This window comes from Zootoca vivipara, chromosome 1 (assembly GCF_965207765.1).
Source record: "Zootoca vivipara chromosome 1, rZooViv2.hap1.1, whole genome shotgun sequence".
NCBI classification, from domain to species: Eukaryota; Metazoa; Chordata; class Lepidosauria; order Squamata; family Lacertidae; genus Zootoca; species Zootoca vivipara.
This window is the reverse complement of record NC_142582.1, coordinates 43,504,171-43,526,333: the sequence shown is the minus strand read 5'-3', so window position 1 is coordinate 43,526,333 and position 22,163 is coordinate 43,504,171. Positions and strand designations below refer to the sequence as shown.

The window sequence follows — 22,163 nt, the reverse complement described above, 5'->3', positions numbered from 1 at the left end:
TGTAAAAAGGGATAAAAATAAAGGAAACAGACCCACAAAAGCTGTCCAGAAACCATTGTATTATTCCTACTTCTAACTGAACTCAGTTTGGGTGTGATCTCCACAAAGTAAAAAAAAAAAGTACCTAATATGACCATTTCCCATAGAACACAAGTTATGCAGTGGCACGAAAGTGTAGCTAATATCCAACCACTTACCCTTCTGCTCAAATGGCACAAGCATATGGGGCAACTGGATTAACACTGATCTAAAAATAATAATGTAAAACCCTCCAAGGCAATTGCAAGGGATTTTTCTAGATTCCAAAATGGAACTAAGGAATGGGGCAGAAGAAGGAAATGAAGACGTATTTGTTGAAAATAATGGAATTCGTAAGACAAACAGAAACCAATGAAACTACAAAATGTAAGAGTGAGAGAGGTTAATGACAAGAAAACCTCAGAATGCAGCAGCCATCTCTCTCTGATCCTACAAGTGAAATAATAACGAGTCTAATCATATCCCTGGCTTTTCAGTCAGCACCCTGAGGCAAAGCAACAGTTATCAGTAAGCCAAGATCTGAATACTATATTTGGCTGCCTCCACACAAGCTGAGATGGGACAAAAAAGCATATCTGGGGGAGCTCTCAAGAGCAGTGTAGGGAGGGGAAGATCAGTAGAATTTATTTATTTACATATGATAACATACTATTACAACTATGTTTGCCTCATGGAGGCAAACACCAGCCATGAGCAATTACTTTGCTAAATGCATCACTTGTAATTTCATGAATGCTTATGAAATATTAAATAGTGTGTGATCAGGGCTGTATTGTGCTGGGAAAGTGAATTTAACCACCCCACTCTCCTTTGGTAGCTGTAGTCCCAACAAAATCAGACACACAAAACCTGCTCGCTGTTCCAGGAAAGAAGTTCCCATTGTAGTAACTTTCTTCCTGAACTAATAGCAGCATGGGAGGAGAATGTTTTTGCTTGGACTGCAACTACAGGGCAAGGGAGGTTCAATCTCCCCTCCTAGCAAACGATGGCCCTAATCTTCATGTGGAGGGTGGCAGGGAGGGGGAGCTACCTACCATTGACCATTTAAAAAAGAATCACTACCTTAAGTGATGCATTTAGCACTGTGTGTAGCTTAGCCCTTACTTTCAAGGAAACAGCAAGTCATTATTGAATTACACATTTGCCATGGTGTCTGTTTTACCAACACATTTAGTTAGGACTTTTCAGTAATATTCAGCACGGACAAACGTGCCACAGAGTTATCATTACTAGGATATTTCATAGGATAAAAAGCTTCTTGCTCCAGCTGATGTAGATGCAAGTTGCTGTGTAGGAAAATACCTGACATTTGGCTGCATGCGATTTTGGGTGAACATGAATACTCCATATATGCAAACATTATTTTCAGATACCACCTTCTATCAAGCAACAAAAGAACAGCAACAAAGATAGTGTTACCTGCTTCCGAAATTTCATCCAGGTACAGGTTAAGGGCAGAGTTCCTGCAACTTTGCACAACAGCTCCACCGATTCACCAGCCCGAACTTTTTGGTCTTCTGGGAACTGAACAATCTGGGGGGGAAGAGCTGGCAAAAAGGGAGGATTTATTTAGAGGTAGGGTTCTCATTGGAGCAAGTTTTTGGCTCTGAGTTTAGAACGTTAACAACTAAGGCATTAAAAGTGCACCTAGCATCTATGTGGCTCTGCTTTCCTCCATTTTCACTGATGCACGGCTGCTTCTTGGGCCGACGGACAGACTTTTAAAGTTATCTTGTCAATGCATCCAGATGGGTAAGTTAACCTATTCCCATTTATCTAACCAATTTTTCAAAGCTTCACCTGTGAAAAGAGCCCAGCAAAAAGAAGCCCAGTCTTCTGGCTGAGTGAAGCCAGGAATGGGGGGTTAGAAGTAAAGCACACCAACAGCTCTCCCAGGATTACAGGATAACAAGGTAGGAATTTCAGCTCAGTCTTGGAGATGCCCTATAGAGTCTCTAGAGACAAGATGAGCTAACAAACGAGGAAGAGCTGCAGCAACTGGAGCACTTTTCCTGAAACCCTGGTGAGCCTCTCAGTGTAGGTAGCACTGAGCTAGACAGACTAATGCTATGACTGGGCTTATCCACACCTACCTTTTGCCCTGCTCTATCCAGGCACAGGTCCACACTTTAAAGCTCTGTGTCCAAGTGCTCTCCTTTTCTTCTTCTTTTTTTGCTTTCCCCATGAAAACATGCTCTTTAAAGCTGAAGCGCAATAACCAGAAAGAGTTTTCCATGGTTTCAGCTTTAAAAGAGCTGGTTTTAATGGGGAAAGCTCTGGAGCAAAAAAAAAAAGAAAGAAGAAGAAAAAAGAGAGCACTTGAACACAGAGCTTTAAAGCATTAGACTGTGCTTGGAAAGCATGGAAGAAAGGGAAGTGTAGATAAGTCCTGCATACTATAAAGATAGCTTCATATGGTAAAAAAACAAAAACACAAGGGTGCCAAGCTTCCTTGGTTTCGGTCTATGTAGCCACTCAAATCTCCCTCTACAGATGATGCAGGCTAAAAAGGATGTGTATTATTTCCCCCCAAACCTATGGGGAGGAAGATCTCAGATAAATTTCTGAATTAATCTGAGGGAGCTATGGGACAGCTCACCCATCTCTAGTCCCAAATTCAATGCAGCTAACCAGCCATTTTTGTGGGCTACCAGAAGTCCATTAAACCTCATGGTTTTTTTAGCTGCCTGACACTGCAAAAACACTCATTAAGCATGAATCATTAGCCCTAATTTATAGTTGATGAACAGCATTTGGCTTGATGGGTTATTAATTCTCCAGGTCTGGTCCAGTGTGAGTAAGGGCATGTATGGGGCAGAAATCTATCCATCAGCACAGGGGGGGGGGGAATCTGATTTGGGATAAGAATTTAGTTAGTCTTTGAACTAAAGTCACTTTATTCAGTTACACTTGGTTTTTACCTTTAACATGGGGAGGTGTAATGACAGGGAGTTTAAGACTTCCTGTTTGACAATGCACAGTCTCTTGAAAATGCTGTGTCTCTAAGCCTTAAAACAACATATTGTATTACTTTGATACAAACACACACCTGATAGACCTACACAAGAAGACAGGTAACTGAGAAATGTTGTCCTGAACTGTCAAGCCATCAAACTCAAATGGGTACAACTAACAAGGTTGTTTAAAGTGTGTTGCATGGTAATTTTTCTGCATTTGTTTACTGTTCTCTCGTCTGTATTAATAGCAATGTTCCAATCAATACCTGCTTTGGGTGAAGTCTTGGGAGCTGGTTTTTTCTTCACTGTTGCCTCACCTAATTAAACAAAGAGAGGGGTTGGTAGGTGCAAAAGGGAACTGTGTAAACATGGCACTGTAACAAGTGTCAGGATCTCCCAACATCATTTTACTTTTGTAAAAAAGTCACTTGCTGGATTAGGATTATGAGATTCTAACCAGATCAACTCCCTGCAATTCCTACCAGCCAGAGGTAGAAACTTGTGCACTTAAAAAAAAGGTACCAACATAGCTAATAGCAAATGGTGTGGAGGCAACTCTGGTGTCAGGTCCCGTGGGGCATGAGGAGAAAGCATCCAATCCCCCTCCTCCATGTCATGGCTCCAATCCAAAGCAGGGGCCCCCTCTGTTGCTTTTACAAAAAATAAAATAATATTGGCAGCTCCATACACACAAAGTACCAATGTAATGAGTGCAGTTTTGCCCTGGGAGGAAATGGGTCACATAGAGTAGGGTGCAGCCTCCCCAGAATGTATTTGTTTCCTGTCAAGAGTAGGACTGAGAGCAAAGGAGTACAAATACTCCTATAATGTGGCTATGTAACAAATCACATGTACGTCTGTTTTTAAGGGGTGAGATTTTCAAGGCATTAAAAGGCTGATATTGAAGCAGAATAATTTTAGGCATGAGAAAATCACACCTACTGTGGGGAAAGGCTCCTTTTAAATGGGCTTGCAACTATGGAACATTTTGCCATGCCATTTCAGTGGTGCAAATGCTAGCCCCATAAGTAGAGATGCTCAGAAGCGTCTGTGTTTGTGTCTGTCCCGATCTCCCTCTCGTTTCCCTTTTCAGGCATTTTACTAAAAATAGTAACACGAAACTCCCAACTACTCCTTCCTTCCCAGTAAATCACTCACTGAACTGTCTGAGCCACACAAAAATGATCAAGTGGAAAAATCTCATATAACTGCACTAAAGGCTGGAGACTATCTGGGCAAAACCTGTATCCAAAAGTCTTCCTGTCATTATGAGTTGTATTCAATGCAGTGCTAAGGCTAAGGTTCCATCAACACAATGATTTCTTGCATAACAGAACACTGTTGTCCCCCACACTCTGCAGAAGGTCCTCCAGAATAGATTTGGGGATTTGCAGATGATGATTAGTTTATTAAACTTGTTAGCTACTTCTTCTTGTCCAAGACAATTCAAAACAACTTCCAACCAACCAACCAACCAACCAACCAATAACTTCACAGTTAAAGAGCTTGTCTATCTTTTGATGCTGCCAAGTTGCATTCTAAGCACCCACAAGATGAAAAAGGAGTTCTGGGAGGTTTGGTGCAAAAAGGGGGGGGGAGGTTTATTTTGTAGATTGGTTGTCTATATGGTCACCTAGAGAAACCATGGCCTTCTGCTTTGTCACACTGCCAAGCTGTAGGAGAACTCTACCATAAATCAGGTACAGATGTTTGATAAAAATAATCAAATTGACAGATTTGTCCATCCTTACTTATAGCTAAGCACACTGCAAAGTGCACTGCTCGTGAGACCTCAGATACCCACTACCATCTTAATTACCCAGGCCCCCCCCCTCTCTCTGTGTGTGTGTGTTTACATATATTAGCATATGTAAATATTATGCACATTTGTGTCATGGGCTTCTGCCCCATTGTCTTTTCAGTACCTAGCAATGCCTGCTTCCACTAGAAATTTTACCAGTGTGGTCAAGCACAAGAGAGATATTATTCTCCTGTACTTTCCCTAGCTTTGCTACTAAAAACCTGAGAGGTTACTTCCGAACAACCACAAATTTTTAATGACTTCAGCAGTGGTCCATCCTCCCCCCCCCCCGCACAATAATGTGACTGCAAAGCTTTTCAAAACAAAAGCTTATAGCTAAGCTTCTAAATCTCTACACTTAGGCTCTTTAATAAGCAGCTTGATATTTTAAAATGCTAGCTATTTAGCAGCTCAAACTTCAGCTGCACTCACAGGACAGCCCACACTTTCTGAGACATCAAGCCCTTCTTTAGGAAGCAGAAATTCAAGGAAATTTACTTGGTTATAGCTTTAATTTCCAGAGGGAAAAGAGTATTGTTCATATTATAGATGCCTTTGCACACCATGGGCCATTTAACACCAGTGCCCACTCTGTATTAATCACTGCTGTGACATCTTTAGAGTCAGGTCAAGGTCTCTCAAAATCCTCAACTATCATTAGCCAAGATTTCTCATGTCCCATGCGGCTTCTCCTCCACTTTGCCATACATCCCAACACTAGCCTCTGCTCCCAGAATACTCCAGTCTATTTGTATGGTGGGAAGCTGAAGAAACAATAGCTCAGTGGTAGAGCATCTGGTCTGCATACAGAAAGTCCCTGATTCAAAACCCAGCATGTTGGGAATATCTGTCTGAAATATTGGAGAGCCACTGCCAATCAGGGTAGACAATACTGAGTTACAGTGGTATGAGCAGGAATAGCAGTCAGGGAGGGGCAGGACAAGGGACTGGGCTTTCTGGTACCAGAATTGCTGTTGTGTACCAGAGTGGGGCAGGGGTGGGCAGGGCAGTGCAACAGTGAGGGCTGGGCAGTATGAGTCCACTGGTGAGCCCCTACTGGCCTTTCCTTGGTATAAGAGACCCTTTTACATTACAGTATTATATTTTACCAAAGCCTTCCAACCAAGTTTGCTGAAGGCATTTCTAGGATCCATATTGCCTTTCCTCTCCTCCCCAGTTCTCCCAATATGACAACATAAAATTGTATCTACCATTCAGACGGTAGTCTCTTCCTCTAGACTTGCATTCCGTAAATGAAAGGCTCCTTCCATTTGCTGAATGAGCTTTGAACAAGCAAGAAAGAGAAAGAGACTATTGTCACTGATTTTCCCTACAGTTTTGAAGGCCAGTCCACGCACTGTTCCAGAGGGTGCTGCAACTAATCAGAGCAGCTGTGGGGTGCATGGGAGCTGCAAAGGGCAGGAGTATTTGGTGAAAATCACCTCCTCCCCTTTCACCAGTGGGAGCATCTCCGGAGCAAAATTCCACTGAGAGAACCTCCAGAGTCTGCAACTGATTACAGGTAGGTAGCCGTGTTGGTCTGGATCGAAGTAAAATAAAAAAATTCCTTCAGTAGCACCTTAAAGACCAACTAAGTTTTTATTTTGGTATGAGCTTTCGTGTGCATGCAACTGAATTAGTGATCTAGTAAGACTCTTTTCATGATCAAATTAACAACTTTGCCTTTTGAGAAATGGGCATGTCATGATGCAATCTGCCTTCTTTCCCACCCCTGCTATTTGGGTGGGCAGAGTTCTGTAGTACAGGGTCTTGCTTTGCATGAAGAATGGCCCAGGTTCAATCACCAGCATCTCCAGTTAAGGAAGAGCCGCTGCCAGTAATTGTAGAAAATACAGAGTGGGATGGACTCCATATAAGGCAGTTCCCTGTGTTCTTAAGCAACTGTGTCTAAGAATCACACACCATTTTAAATTTTCCATTGCAACCAAGATCAATGCCTTTTTAGGAGCTCTGGGGCACTGTGTGAAATTCAAAATGGTGGGGATCCATAGATGTAGGGTCTAGCTGAGATCCTCTGAAGCCCGGAGACTACCACTAGTCAAGTGACAGTAGGGAATACTGGACTAATGCCGTAGGAGAAAACTCTGCCATAAACAATCTGCTCCCTCTCTTAGTAATCCTCAGCTTTTGGCCATGTGGATCTAAAGTTGCTTTGCCCATTGACCTTCGATTCATCTACTATCTTCTTGGGAAATGGTGTGAATCCTATTGTTATCATATGCTTCATAAGCATGAACTATATAAAAAAGAGGGGGTATTGGTTGGGGAGAAGATACCAAGTGCATGCACTGATAATTCTAAGTGGAACTTTAGGCCCATATTAAGAGTGCCACAATAGAATGGAAAGAAAAGGGAAATAAGATGATATGAAGCAATTCCTGCCTATATAAAGAACTAGATGCAAAGCAAAACATCTAATCTGATTAAAATGGGTTAACCATGTTTGAGGAATGCCTGCTGCTGAAAGAAAACCACAACACATTTTAGAAGGATCTGTAGGCTGACCTTCAGTGAGATGACATGGGCAATTCAGCATAGTTTGTACATTTACAGACAAGAAAAAAACATTTCAGGAGTGGGGGAAATAAAAGGCAATTTTCACTGTAGCAGTAAAGAACCTGTGTCATGTGGTTGTGTAACACACAGATAAAATGTCACAATCAACTTCTATATGTGGCAATCAATAACAACCACCCTTCCCCTCTGCCTTTCCCCCAGATAACTATGCAGAATGCAATGTAAATACAGCCCTCATGGAAAATCCTGCTCTTTGCCAGTATTAACTCAGTCACAGCTTGTCAGGATGGCATAAACTATAAAGCATAATAACCTGGCGGAGATTCAAGTAACATACCTGGCATAAACTTAAACACTTGCCAAGAAGGAATGGCTTGCTCAACCAGAACATTTTCCTTACTGGTTTAGAGCAAGGACAGAGAACCCCCGGTGCTCCAGATGTTGTTGGGCTACCATCCCCATTATCTCATCAGTGTTTGACTCTTTTTCTTTGTTTCAAGTAACCAAATAAGCCAGGCATATGTTCAAAATGCCTTAAACTATGGTGATTGCCACACTGGTGCTCATCTCACAATGAAAATAGCCTCAAGGAATTCTCAGTATCAGTATCAAAACCCTTATTGGCATCACTTACAAACATTCAAAGTAAATAGGCCAGTATGATCTCGTCGCCATATCATTCAAGGAATTCCATCAAGGATAGAAAAATCAAAAGGGGATTAGGCTGCTGGCTGCTTCAAGACCAGGTGCTCTTCATCTCTCGGAAGGAAGGAGCCCATTACAGAAACTTTTCTATACATTCCCCTGGAAACTGGATAGGAAGTCCAATCACAATAATTTTTATTTGAGGAAAAGCAACCTGGTTCAGTTATGATGCAAAACATGGTGTGTAAGAGGAAATATTTTCTATTTGATCAACTTCCAAGTGTCACTGAGATATTCAGGTTTAACCCAGGAGTTTAATCTAACTGGCAAAGGCAGATCCAAAACTCCCCCACCCTCTATAAGCTGCTTTGACAGGTGGGTGGAGTGGCCCACCTGTCAATCATATGACATCAAATGATTCTACTTCAAAGCAAGAAGCTGGAACACATTCTAAGTGCACTCTTTGCTTTGCTTTCCTCCTTTGAAGCCCCAGCTTGAGTTCAAAAGAGATCCTGCCTTTCTAGCTGTAATTCAAAGAGCACACCATTTCCCCAGCAGCTGGAAATGAATGACCATGAATACACTTCCGGTCTGCCGCCATTTGCCGATCGGCGGGGGAGTCCTCGGTCTCCGAGGTCCCTAGCACCCCAGGGGGGGAGAGCTGCGTGAGCACTGCAGCCCCCTGGAGAACCCCCGGATTGTGCTTTCCGGGATCGTACCCAGCTGAGCCCTGCAGAGTCCTGCTTGCTGCCCGAGAAGCACCTTTTTTAGGTGCGGCGAGAGCAGGCAGAGTGGGACGGAGCCTTGGGTCGATTGCTTCCTCTGGGTCGTGAAGCTCTGTGCCGGCGACAGATGAGCGACAGATACCTCCAAAAAAAAAAAGATTGGCACTGTAAGTAAAATTGGAGAAGATTTGGCCTCGGGAGGGGAATTAAAAAAGGAAACGGAGGTCGTCCGTCCCCCCCGCCGAGATAACCAAGCAGTCACAGAACCTGCAGCTAAAACGCTGGAACGGGACCCTGAGATCTGCTAAAAAATCAAGCTGGACCCCTTCCTGATGGTGCAGAGCCAAGGGAAGGAGATGTTTTATCGATCTATTCAAAAGTTTTAAAAATATCTGGAATGAGCCCTCCGGTAATCTGGGGGCAAGAGCCTGGAAACAAAGACCAGCCGCCATTGTGACATCATCGGCTAGAAAGCTATCTATTAACATGAACTTTTGAACCTGGGATTTAGGATGGAAATAATGAGACTTGCGTTGTAAAAGACTGTGGATTTAAAATTTGAAGTTGGACTTAATAAGAAAAAGAAAAGTCTGGAAAGCAATTGGGGAAAGAATAGCACATTGTGACCATCTCTGGGAACAGCTGCGTGAGCCTCTCATTGTAATTTGAGAACACAAAGGAACCAAATAGACTAAACAATGAGCTCTCAACGGGATAATGACAGTATGCGATGTTTACTAGAGCAATTTCAAGTGCTGACGAAGGATGTACAGTCGTACCTTGGTTTACGAACCGCTCGGGTTGCGAACAGTTCGGGTTACGAACTCCGCAAACCCGGAAGTGTTTTCAGCGCGTGCACGTCCCGCGCATGTGCAGAAGCGGGGCACGCTTTGCGCATGCACAGAAGCGCGTGCTCAGTTTGCGACCTTTTCGGGTTACGAACTGCGACCCGGAACAGATCGCGTTCGTAACCCGAGGTACTACTGTACAGGAATATAGAAGACAGACACAGAGTTTCAAAGAAGAGATACAACTGTCTCCCCCAGAGGATACATTGGATCTACAAGCTGAAATGCAAGAAGAGCCGAAAAATCAGAATCCTGGGCAACTTGTGAGAGAAGCTGCAAAGGACATTGGTTTTATCCAGCAGGCTCCAGCTCAAGAAAAGACTCAGGATCCTGGTCTCTCAGTGGGAGAGGGAGACCAGATTCTGGTCAAGGACAATCAGGCAAAGACAAAAGACTCAAACAAGATTTGGCTTTGGAGGGGGAAGAAGAAAAATGGAAAAGGAAATTGGGGACAGAGATGGGAACAACTGAAGGAGAAGTGGAGAGTGTGGGATGTTTTGGAGTGGGCAAGAGATGGAGTGGGGTGAAAGATAAAGGTCGTTTCTTACAAGGGATGGATTAAATGGTTTGAAAATGGATTGTTATAAGGAGCTGGTCGGGGTTTACAGGGGATTGCCAACCAGGGGAGGGAGGGGGGTAATAATAAAAAATTCTTTGGGCAAGAGATAAAGATTGAGGTTATTAGATTTAATAATTGGGAGTATTTTTTAGGGAACTTATAAGCTAAGGGGTTTTTATAGACAGAATATTTTTCTTTTTTGTTTTAAGGGAATTTTATAAGATATAAAATTAGATGATTATATGAAGGTTAAGATATTAATAAATAGAATATTTTGTTAATTGGAGAAGATTGCTGAAGCTGGGATTAAAATGGACTCGGGAAGGGAGGGACGGGGAAGTCGATGATGTGTAATGAATACCTAGATAAGATTGGAATTTTTTCCCCCCCTTTTTCCTTTTTTTGTTTTTTCTCTCTCTTTTTTTCTTGTTTGCTGTGTTGCTTTTTTCAAGCAATGTTGCTTTTTATCTTTTTTCCCTTTTTTGTGCTTTATGTAAGAAAAAATTTGTGTTATGAGGTTATGATGATTATTTTAAATTGGAAAATCTGCAATAAAAATTATTTTTTTTAAAAAAAGAATGACCATGAATAGACTTTGTGTGCACTTTTCTGCCTGACATCATATGTGTTATTTGGGTCAAACTAGGAAGCCAGTGGGCCTAATCTGGCCCACAGGCAAGAAGTCTCCCACCAATGATCTATAAGAAAATAAAATTGACAAACAACTGTAGGACTAATTCAGACAGAGGGACCAACACTTGAGAAGTGGTTTGTCTAGTCCTCCCACACACACGAAGAAGAAGAAGAAGAAGAAGAAGAAGAAGAAGAAGAAGAAGAAGAAGAAGAGAAGAAGAATTTGGACTTGATATCCTGCTTTATCACTACCCTATGCACCTCACAAAAGTTGGGAGGAATGTTTTTGCCACGTAACTCAAAAACCTCATCAGGAGGGCTTTAAACTGACTTATGTGGGGGAGGGAGACAGTGGTCCTGAAGGGAGGAGTCTATCAAGGTGCCTAAAGAAGCCAGGGTGGCTATCTAAAGAACTTTTAACTGAGTTAAGATTTAAAAGGGATATGTACAAAAAATGAAAAAGGGGGGAAATCACCAGAGAGGAATTCAAACATATAGCCAGCACGTGTAGAGACAAAGTCAGAAAAGCTAAAGCACAGAATGAACTCAGGCTCGCCAGAGAGGTTAAAAGCAACAAAAAGGGCTTTTATGGGTATGTCCGTAGCAAAAGGAAGAACAAGGAAACAGTGGGGTCACTTAGAGGAGAATATGGTGAAATGCAAACAGGGGACAGAGAAAGGACTGAACTCCTCAATGCCTTCTTTGCCTCAGTCTTCTCCAAAAAAGAAAACAATGCCCAACCTGAAGAATATGGAGCAGATGATTCAGCAGGGGGAACACAGCCCAGAATAAGTAAGGAGGTAGTACAAGAATTCTTGGCTAGTTTAGATGTATTCAAGTCTCCAGGGCCAGATGAACTACATCCAAGAGTATTAAAAGAACTGGCAGAGGTGATTTCAGAACCACTGGCAATAATCTTTGAAAATTCCTGGAGAACAGGCGAAGTTCCAGCAGACTGGAGGAGGGCAAATGTTGTCCCTATTTTCAAAAAGGGGAAAAGAGAGGACCCAAACAATTACCGCCCAGTCAGCCTGACATCAATACCAGGAAAGATTCTAGAGCATATCATTAAGCAAACAGTCTGTGAGCACCTAGAAAGAAACTCTGTGATCACTAAAAGTCAGCATGGGTTCTGAAAAATAAGTCATGTCAGACTAATCTGATCTCATTTTTTGACAGAATTACAAGCCTGGTAGATGAAGGGAACGCTGTGGATGTAGCCTATCATGATTTCAGCAAGGCCTTTGACAAGGTGCCCCATGATATTCTTGTAAAGAAGCTGGTAAAATGCGGGCTAGACAATGCTACCATTCAGTGGATTTGTAACTGGCTTACTGACCGAACCCAAAGGGTGCTCATCAATGGCTCCTCATCATCCTGGAGAGTAGTGACTAGTGGGGTGCCACAGGGTTCTGTCTTGGGCCCAGTCTTATTCAACATCTTCATCAATGACTTGGATGATGGGCTTGAGGGCATCCTGAGCAAGTCTGCAGACGACACCAAATTGGGAGCGGTGGCTAATACCCCAGAGGACAGGATCACACTTCAAAATGACCTTAACAGATTAGACTGGGCCAAACTGGGCCAAAGCAAACAAGATGAATTTTAACAAGGAGAAATGTAAGGTACTACACTTGGGCAGAAAAAATGAAAGGCACAAATACAGGATGGGTGACACCTGGCTTGAGAGCAGTACATGTGAAAAGGATCTAGGAGTCTTGGTAGACCACAGACTTCACATGAGTCAGCAGTGTGATGCAGCAGCTATAAAAAGCCAATGCAATTCTGGGATGCATCAATAGGAATATAGCATCTAGATCTAGGGAAGTAATAGTACCACTGTATTCTGCTCTGGTCAGACCTCACCTGGGGTACTGTGTCCAGTTCTGGGCACCACAGTTCAAGAAGGATACTGACAAGCTGGAACATGTCCAGAAGAGGGCAACCAAAATGGTCAAAGGCCTGGAAACAATGCCTTATGAGGAACGGCTTAGGGAGCTGGGTATGTTTAGCCTGGAGAAGAGAAGGTTAAGGGGTGATATGATAGCCATGTTCAAATATATGAAAGGATGTCATATGGAGGAGGGAGAAAGATTGTTTTCTGCTGCTCCAGAGAAGCGGACACGGAGCTATGGATTCAAACTTCAAGAAAGAAGATTCCACCTAAACATTAGGAAGAACTTCCTGACAGTAAGAGCTGTTTGACAGTGGAATTTGCTACCAAGGAGTGTGGTGGAGTCTCCTTCTTTGGAGGTCTTTAAGCAGAGGCTTGACAGCCATATGTCAAGAATGCTTTGATGGTGTTTCCTGCTTGGCAGGGGGTTGGACTGGATGGCCCTTGTGGTCTCTTCCAACTCTATGATTCTATGATTCTATGGAGTCTCAAAGCAGCTAACATTCTCCTTTCCCTTCCTCCCCCACAACAAACACTCTGTGAGGTGAGTGAGGCTGAGAGACTTCAAAGAAGTGTGACTAGCCCAAGGTCACCCAACAGCTGTATGTGGAGGAGCAGGGATGTGAAACCGGTTCACCAGATTACAGGACTACTGCTCTTAACCACTACACCATGCTGGATTTTATTTGTAAAGTCAGTTCTCACACTATTGATTTGCCGGAGTTCTGTGGAAGCATTGGCTAAAGTTTAGAAGTCGGTTCCATTTTCTTCTAGCACTTCCAACATACCAGAATCTGGAGCAGTTCCAACTCAGGTTCATCCCCCCCCCCAACACAAACAAAAGACTTGGTCATGATAGGCCTTACTCTAAGTACCTGCTGATACCAAAGTTGTTTATTAAAAACACATTCTGTTTAAATCACTTCTCTGAATTTTCCTGTGTCTGTGAGAAATCTTATTCAAAGTGGAAATTTCACAAGCTCTCTGAATAGTGGAACATACTCTATATTTTGTTCTCTGGGACAAATGTGATAGCAGACTCCATTTCTGCAATACACTTCTCTGCAGTGTAATTTGCCTGTCACTATCTACATAGTTATCAAGAAGCACAAATTGTCACAATAAGTGCAGGGCCTAGAAAGCAAGATCTCAGCCTTAAATCTGTTCATTTCATCATGTTGCACATGTTCATTCTCAGAAGTTACAACAAAAATACTACCATTCCACTCCAATGACTTTTCAAACATGAAAAATTTGTTTTAAATGTCTAGGAGCTTGAACACAGTGGCATTTTGTTTTTATGCGAGGGGTGGTGGTGCTCCTACTTGAAGCTGTTACTTTATTTCTACATTCTTATAGCAACTATATTTTATTACAGAGTACAGTATAAAGTTGCAGGCTAATGGAATAAAAAAGAAAGAGCAACAATCGAACTTTTGCTGCCATCCTCTTAAACGTACTGATGCTCAGCTGGGAAAAGGCAAGTGTTGGAAGCAGCAGGTTCTAGAACTCTGGGAGAAAGTGGTGATGCTGTGCTGAAGACTCCATTAATAAAAAGTGATTTGGCACACACCTCTAAGCCCTGTCCACAATAGTGGTCAGAGGCAGCATGTTGGCTATCAACTATGGCAGCAGACATGTTTAATGCTTTTATAATTGGAGCTTGCAAGAACTGCTGGTTCTATCCCTAAGAACTAGGAAATGGAAATTAAATCAAAACATTTTTGTGATTTGGTTGCATGCGAGCCATCCAAAGACATTTGCCTAAAATGGCACCTATAAACTCCACTCCTCCACCTAGGCAAGTTTTTGTTTTGATTCTGAAGGGCAAGCAACAGAATAGGGCTTTGAGAGCTAATCCCACCCAGTTAAATTAAGTGCTTTATATATATTTTCCACTGTGGAGCTTGTGAAAATGATGAGGAACTTTTGACATGTTTACACTGATGGCATCCTTGTACACTGCACTGCAAACATCTGTCTAATAATTCAAGAACAATGGAACATTGCTGGGACTCAAGCTCTACCAGTTTCACCATTTCTCCTCTTGAAAGGGGGGAGGGGATATCAACAAGTTTGGGGGGCAGGCAACACAAAAGAATATTTGGATTGGGCAGGCTTGCCTTTAAGGATTAATTGGCTGGTTTTTTTGTTTTTAAATAAAAGCTTTGCCGCTGCTTCAAGCAGCTGGTTGGATATGCCTTAGCTACCTGGTGGTCTCTCCTTTGACAGCGTTTGGGGTGCAGAGTCAGTCCTATAGTGGATTCTCTCAAGTTTCACAGGAAATATCACTAAGCTGCAGAGGGAAGCTAATGAACTAATTAAGTCTGTCCCAATGTCCCGTCTCCCCCACTCATTAAAAACACACACCAAAAAGCTCTTCTATTGATTGATTTATTGATTGCATTTATATCCCTCCTTTTTCTTCATGGAGCTCAAGGTGGCTTACATGGTTCTCCTCCTCATTTAATCCCCACAACAATCCTGTGAGGTAGATTGAGCTAAGAGACAGTCACTGGCCCAAGGTCACTATTTCAAGCCCACCCGAAGAATAATCCTGTATTTGCCCTACCCACCAAAAGTACAGAGACTTGCTACCTTGAATTATTCAGTCTAGCACTAGCCAGGATATCATGTCTAAGAAATAACAATGGTGATTTCCCTAGGTTTTGTTCTGGACAGTGTCAGTGGTGATGTATATTAACAACTCTCTGCAGGAGCACAGAATAACCTAGCCAATATTTTTGTTTGAAATAAAATTGGACAGATTTTATGCAGTAGTCAGCATGAAGATTTATTAACTTAAGGATATGAGATACCCCCAAGCACTGTTCTTTTGATTGCTGGAAGACAGACAGAAAAAAGAAATAACATTACACAGTGAACTGTTTCAAAAAGTTAACCCCCCCCCCATGAACACAAAAAGGGGAGTGCATCCTCTGGGACTTAAGAGTTTAAGAGTTTTTTTAAATATATACCCTAAAATGAATTGGGAGACACAACTGAGGAGTTAGACAGCTGCTGGGAGGCAATGATGAACCAATAAATTGAGGATAAATGCTGAAAAGACATAGCTGTTATGTGTTCCAAGTCCTCATGTCTGGAAGGTGGTCTGTCTTGGAGTTGAGCTCCCTTTGACAGAGTAGGTCCATACCTTGGGGGTTTTCTTGGCTAAGATGGGCTTGGTAGCTAGGAGTACCTTTTCCCATCTATGGTTGGTTTGCAGCTACTCCTCCTTTTGGACAGAAATGGCTTAGCCATTGTACTCTATGCTCTGGTAACTTCTAGATTGAGTCACGGCAATGTGCCCTTGAAGGCAATCCAAAAGGCAATGGTCAAATTACTGGCTAAAGTTCCATTTAGATCTCATGTAACTCACGTTTGAAAACAGCTGCATTGGTTGCCAGTTCATTTCTGAGTCCAGTTCAAGGTGCTCACATTAGTATTTAAGGCCCTAAATGACTCAGCCCCCAAATATCTGAAATACTCTCTCCCCTCCAGACTCTCTTGGGTGTTAAGATTGGCAGAGGGGGCCCTCTTGGTGGTTCTTTCACCTTATGAAGTTTGGGCGTGTATCCTCTACAATACCCTGTACCCTGCCTCTGTAAGGAAGCACAGAAAGGAAAATGACCGCTTCCCCAAAAGTGGTGCAAAATATTTGGAGAAAATTCTGCAAAGTAGCCTAATCATTACTTACTCAGAGATGGACAAAAATCTCAAAAGACTGTTTTTTAAAATAAGACTTCAGGGAACTATGCAGTCTTTGGGCTCTGGGATCATTTGCTTACTCCCTCATCAGGAGTAAGTCTAGATCAGGGATGTCCAACCAGCTGATCCTGGTAGATCACGGGATCCTTATCTTGTACAAAAAATTATGGGGGGAAAGCTAAAAAACTGTGCAATCCTCCACAAAACAAGCTCAACAACTCTGGGCATTTCTCTCCTAAGAAAAGCTCAAGAGATTTGGGCAACCCACACACACATACACACCACACGCATGCTCCTCCTCCCTCCAATGACAAGTGGTAGATCACTGCCAGTTTTTTTATACTGGGAGTAGATCATAGTCTCTTGGGAGTTGGACATGCCTGGTCTAGATCAACAAAGCCTAGAAAGTCACCCTTACGAAACTGAGATAAATCTGAGGTACAGTTTGTTTACTTGCTGTAAACTCTCTCCCACAGTAAGGTTATGTCACTGATAACTTGCTCACTTCCAAGACTTGAAAGCTCCCCTGAGATGTGGCAGCAGGCACCCACTGCCTGTTCTTCCTGGAAATTGAAAACACTTTTATTTTGACAGCTAAATGAAAAGGTCTTTGCCAAGGTGTTCATTTTGTATTTTTTTAAAACCTATCTTCAATTGTTTTCTTACTGTTTTTTAAAAAACCAGTTGCAGCTTTTTTATATAGTGTTTGTAAACCACATGGAAACATATGTAAAAAGCAATTCAAAACTTTATTATTACTGTTAATAATAATAATGTTTTGTACCACAACTCCCATCATCCTTGACCATTGGCCATGGTAGTTGGGGCTGATGGAAGCTATAGTCTAAAACATCAAGAGGACACCAGGTTGGGGTAGGGTGGACTACACAGTTACAGTACTTGGAGACTTAAGGGTTATTTCCTCTGAAACTTGCTGTAGTGCAGCGATTCAGAAGCAGAGTGTGGCTGAGGCTCTCCAAGTGCCTTATACCTACTCAGCTCTATTCTGAATCATAATGTTTGAATAAATCTTCACAGCCTTTATCTGGTTTTTGCTGAGAGAATCGTAAAGAACCTCTCATACAAGAACATGGATTGAATGAAAAAATATGGAGAAAGCAGGCTGCAAAATGAGGTTTTATGTTTATACCACTCAAAGAAAGACAAAACCTCAATAACCATTATTGAATCCATCTCAGTGTGAAATTCTTCATCACATATAAACCTAAAGAGTAACAATTTAATACTGTTTATTTCAGTTCAAATATGAACACCCATAAAATTGGTTACCCTGGCTGTTTTTACTTAGAACAGTTCTTCCCATTAGTTGTCACAAAGCCAACACAAACACCATAAGAGTAGAACAAAATGACAATAAGTAGGCTTGAGTAGCAATAATTTACATCAAGATTAATTTAATTACAAGATGAATAGCTACATTGTGGAGGGTTGGACTAGATGACCCTTGGGTCCCTTCTATAAGTCTATGATCTAAAATTGTCCCTATATTTTAATTTCCATGGATGGTAACTAGAACTTCTAAAGGACTTCTAAAGGACCCTTAGGGATGCAAGATTGACTTAGATTGCTATACTTGTGGCATTAGTGAGAAAGCGGCCCAAATACGCATATAAGCAGTGGAGTCTGATCCATTAGGGCACTGCCCCAACAACCTCGGTCTGCCCTCAGCCAGCCCCCACATGCCTGCTTTCTTACTTAAAACCATTCCATGGGGTGGCCTAACAGAAAGGATGGGGGACAAAACTAGAATTAGTTGGCTCTGCTTAGCATTGGCTCTGGCTCCACCTACCACTGACATCTCAGATTTCTGCCCTACCAGTCCCAAGGGGCACCAGCCATCACTATAGCATATAAACTGTACATATATAAGTTGCACCATCCATTTGGGAACCCTGAATACACAGAGTTCATGAACAGGTGAAGGAGCTGTATGGCCCTTTTCTCACCAATGCCAAACGCTTGGTTGCCAGGGGTCATGGCCAGCAGGTGCCTCAGAAATGGAGGGGCTGTCCAGCAGGCATGACTCCATTGTTCCTTTCCTGAATTCGCTGAACATGTGAGGGGATTTTGTAAAGACCTCTCCTGACAAACACCATTCCTACACTAAGCTGCTCTGTTGTCTGTGTGCAGATTCCAGATTATTTGGATGTTCTGAAAAATACCACCTTAGAGAATAAATTGGGGTGGGATAGAGGCAGCAGCAATGGGGAAAAGGTGGGATTTACTTTTGAATGGTGAAATTCAACTATTTCAGTATGAAATCACCAAGCACCGCTGATTCTCCTGACTAGATTACTGGCTACTCACGGAGCACTCAAATCTACAAATGTCAAGACTACTTTTCTCTACATTGTGCATTCTTTATTATAATAATCCAGCCACATCTGAGCTTTGTACTGCACTTTCTAGCAAAAGGTAACCTTTATATAACATGGCAGCATCTAAGTGGCTACGGCTTACATGAAAGAATTTGCGATTCATTCATTACCCGATATTATATTTCTTCATTTTGTGACATCAGAATAGATGGACATTGTTAATTTAATAATCATTTTAGGAGATTCCCCTCTTCCTTCTGAGGAGCTGAAGGAGGACAGTTTCATTGTACCTGCTGCTCATTCTCAGCAGTTTGACAATTACACAGTGAAATAGTGACCAAGAGGACAGCCATTCTCAACAAAATGCAAGATGTCTAAGAGCACTTTAACTGTCTTTCTGTTATAATCTCAAATAAAATATTGGGTGGCAGGAGAGACGAGACCTTCAACAGTAGCAGTTGTAAACATAGCACCAAGAATAAAGAATATATGCAGTAGCTAACAGTGATTTCTCTCTCTCCATTATTCAGACACAGGTATAATGTTACTATTTTGCCTTTGATGTTAAATTGAATAAAAACTCTTCCCTTGATCTTAACTGGATTTGGTAAAAGAATGTTGCTATAGAGGTCTTGTTTACACAGCCATGGAATCTGGAATTGTTTCAATAGTTTGATTTAGTCTTGTTATTCCAACTAAAATACATCACCTTTGACTGATTCATACCAACTTAAGTTTTTAACTCTGATTCCCGGCAACAAATCTAGGGCTGCAGGCATCATTAACAGGAAGGAGGAAGTGTTCTGTTCACCACCAAAAGTAGTGAATGATCAGCCTGTTATTCCTTTAAGATGAAACCTACAAATAACTACTCTAAAAGAGGGCAAAGTAGACCTATTCGCATGCTGCAATCTACTCACAGAGTTAAAAACTGGCAGTGATCGACCCCCTTTTCTGGGGTTCAGGTCAAAGTTGTTGAGCTTTTTCAGGGAGGAGGTAAAATGTTGAGCTTTTTTTTAGGAGAGCCACAGTTGTTCAGATTCTTTGGGGGGAGCCAGTGATCTACCGCAGACGTCCAGCGATCTACCGGTAGATCACGATCTACCTGTTGGACATGCCTGGTATAGTGGTTAGAGTGCTGGACTAGGACCTGGGAGATCAGGGTTAAAAGCTTTACTCAACAATGAAGGTTATTGGATGACCTTGAGCCAGTCATTATCTCTCAGCCTAGCCAGCCTCAAAGTGTTGTTGTGAGGATAAAAATAGAGCAGAGGAGGAGCTTGTAGGTCACCTTGAGTCCCTTGGAGGAAAGGTGAGATATAAATATAATACTCAGTTGTTCCAAAAACCAAGGGTATACAAGACAGTTTGTGGATATCTGACAAAATGGAGAGGAAAATGGGGAAACACCGCCAAAATTTAGGGATGGGTTTTATACATCTTTAAAGCAAAACACCTCAACCAGTTTTATAGACAACACATGCAGTAGGAACAACGAACTGCTTTTGCATTCACCAACTACAAAGCAATTCCATTAAAAAAAATCAGTTCTAAACACACAAGGATTTGGCTTGGTACACCCTTATTAAAACCATTTTTCCACCTCTTTTATTACTTAAGATACTTTTGCATGCACTGTATGAGGAATACCACCCACATGATGACCCAAGTATGCTTAAAATCTCTGCTCATGTGGCTCCATAACAATGAGTTTATATAATGCAGAAATTGATATCAAACATGATATCAAGAAGATTCATCTAGGCAGAAGGCTTATCATGATCATTGCAGGAGGTGACATCAACCACCCACACAAATATGTAAATTGAGGACCAGATTTTCATTATCAATGCTGCTGCCCTCTTTCTGTATGCCCTTAGCTTCAGTCACAATAAAGACAATCATCTTCGGAACCAGCTACTTTCTAAAGTACCTGTCCAAATTCAGCCGAAAGGAAACAAAGCAGAACAACTTACTTTCAGGAGAGAGTGAACTCTTTGGCTTTTTGCTCTTCTTTTCAGTTGGCTTTGAAGATTCTATAAGCAGCGGGAAAGAAAAAGGACAGTTAACAATTAAAACAACAACAAACATTTAGAACTAAGGAGCAATGATTGCAAGAGAAACAGACCTCTCATTCTTTTAATTTGATTCTGATTGAGCTGGAAAGCAGATGGAAATTGTTAGCTTTTGTGATGTTTAAACAAGATTTATTACACACAGTGGTTTGGAAAGGCTACATTCTGAATAAAAATAGCTGTATCTGCTGTCCAATAGATGTTCTGATCGAAACTCTATAAAACATCAATGGCTAATCTTAACAATTTAGTAGGATGCAACTTTCTACTGAAGTTACTCTGATTAAGTCCCAACTAGAGGGTCACCATAATGCTTTTGAATTATGCTGCTGGAGGAGACTCTTGAGAGTCCCATGGACTGCAAGAAGATCAAACCTATCCATTCTGAAGGAAATCAGCCCTGAGTGCTCACTGGAAGGACAAATCCTGAAGCTGAGGCTCAAATACTTTGGCCACCTCATGAGAAGAGAAGACTCCCTGGAAAAGACCCTGATGTTAGGAAAGATTGAGGGCACTAGGGGAAGGGGACGACAGAGGACGAGATGGTTGGACAGTGTTCTCGAAGCTATGAACATGAGTTTGACCAAACTGCGGGAGGCAGTAGAAGACAGGAGTGCCTGGCGTGCTATGGTCCATGGGGTCACGAAGAGTCGGACACAACTAAACGACTAAACAACAACAACAGAGGGTCCCCTGTTTTAAAAACACAGGGATCAACCAAAGAGGGTTTAGAGTGAAGGGATAAAACAAGATCACTATGCTGAAGTTGAAAGATTAATCAAATCTCAGTTCAAAAATATAGCAAGGCTAGGTAGCAGGCTGTTACAATAAAGATAGAAACCAAGCCTGGGAACAGACAGTAGTGTTTCCAGAAAGTTAAATATAGTCTGAAAGAGATATTACTGCACATGGAATGTACTGTACACTCAATTGGTAAACAAAATCTGTAAGCTTTTGTATCATTTAAAAAACTTCTTAACCAGGAACAGCAATGGGGCAAACAAAATGTGCACCACGTTAAGACAACATATTCTAGAAACGCATGTGTGTTTGACTGGTAAACCTCCTATAGGAATCACACACATTCGTAAGCTTGTAAATGGTCACCTCCCTGGTTGCCTCTAGTGCATAAACATTAACTCCAAGTCTTACAAAAAATATGTTTCTCCGAAAGTGCCACCGCCATTCAATGCAGACAATACTGAACTAGATGGACTAACGGTATGAGACAGTTTGCTACATACATTGAATTCCTCAGAAGAAAAGCAGAATGTAATGATTTAAAAATATATGCAAACTTTGATTTATTCTGTTTGCAAGATAATATGCATCTAGCAAAAATCATTCATATCCATTCCATCCTTCCTGTCCAACCTGTCTTCAGCCATACAGCAAATATTCT

The 22,163-nt window shown here is 41.8% G+C and overlaps 1 protein-coding gene across 5 annotated transcripts in view; it reads right to left on the bottom strand.

Annotated features, from left to right (window-relative positions):
- Window positions 1–22,163, bottom strand: part of MYLK (myosin light chain kinase) — a 181,009-nt gene that overhangs the window by 34,684 nt on the left and 124,162 nt on the right. For all 5 annotated transcript variants that reach the window (XM_088662195.1, XM_088662199.1, XM_035129122.3 and 2 more), the window contains 3 exons: window positions 20,663–20,722; window positions 3,263–3,313; window positions 1,459–1,586 (listed from right to left, as the gene is read on the bottom strand). In XM_088662195.1, the coding sequence (XP_088518321.1) occupies window positions 1,459–1,586; window positions 3,263–3,313; window positions 20,663–20,722 (239 nt within the window). The remainder of the gene's footprint in view (window positions 1–1,458; window positions 1,587–3,262; window positions 3,314–20,662; window positions 20,723–22,163) is intronic.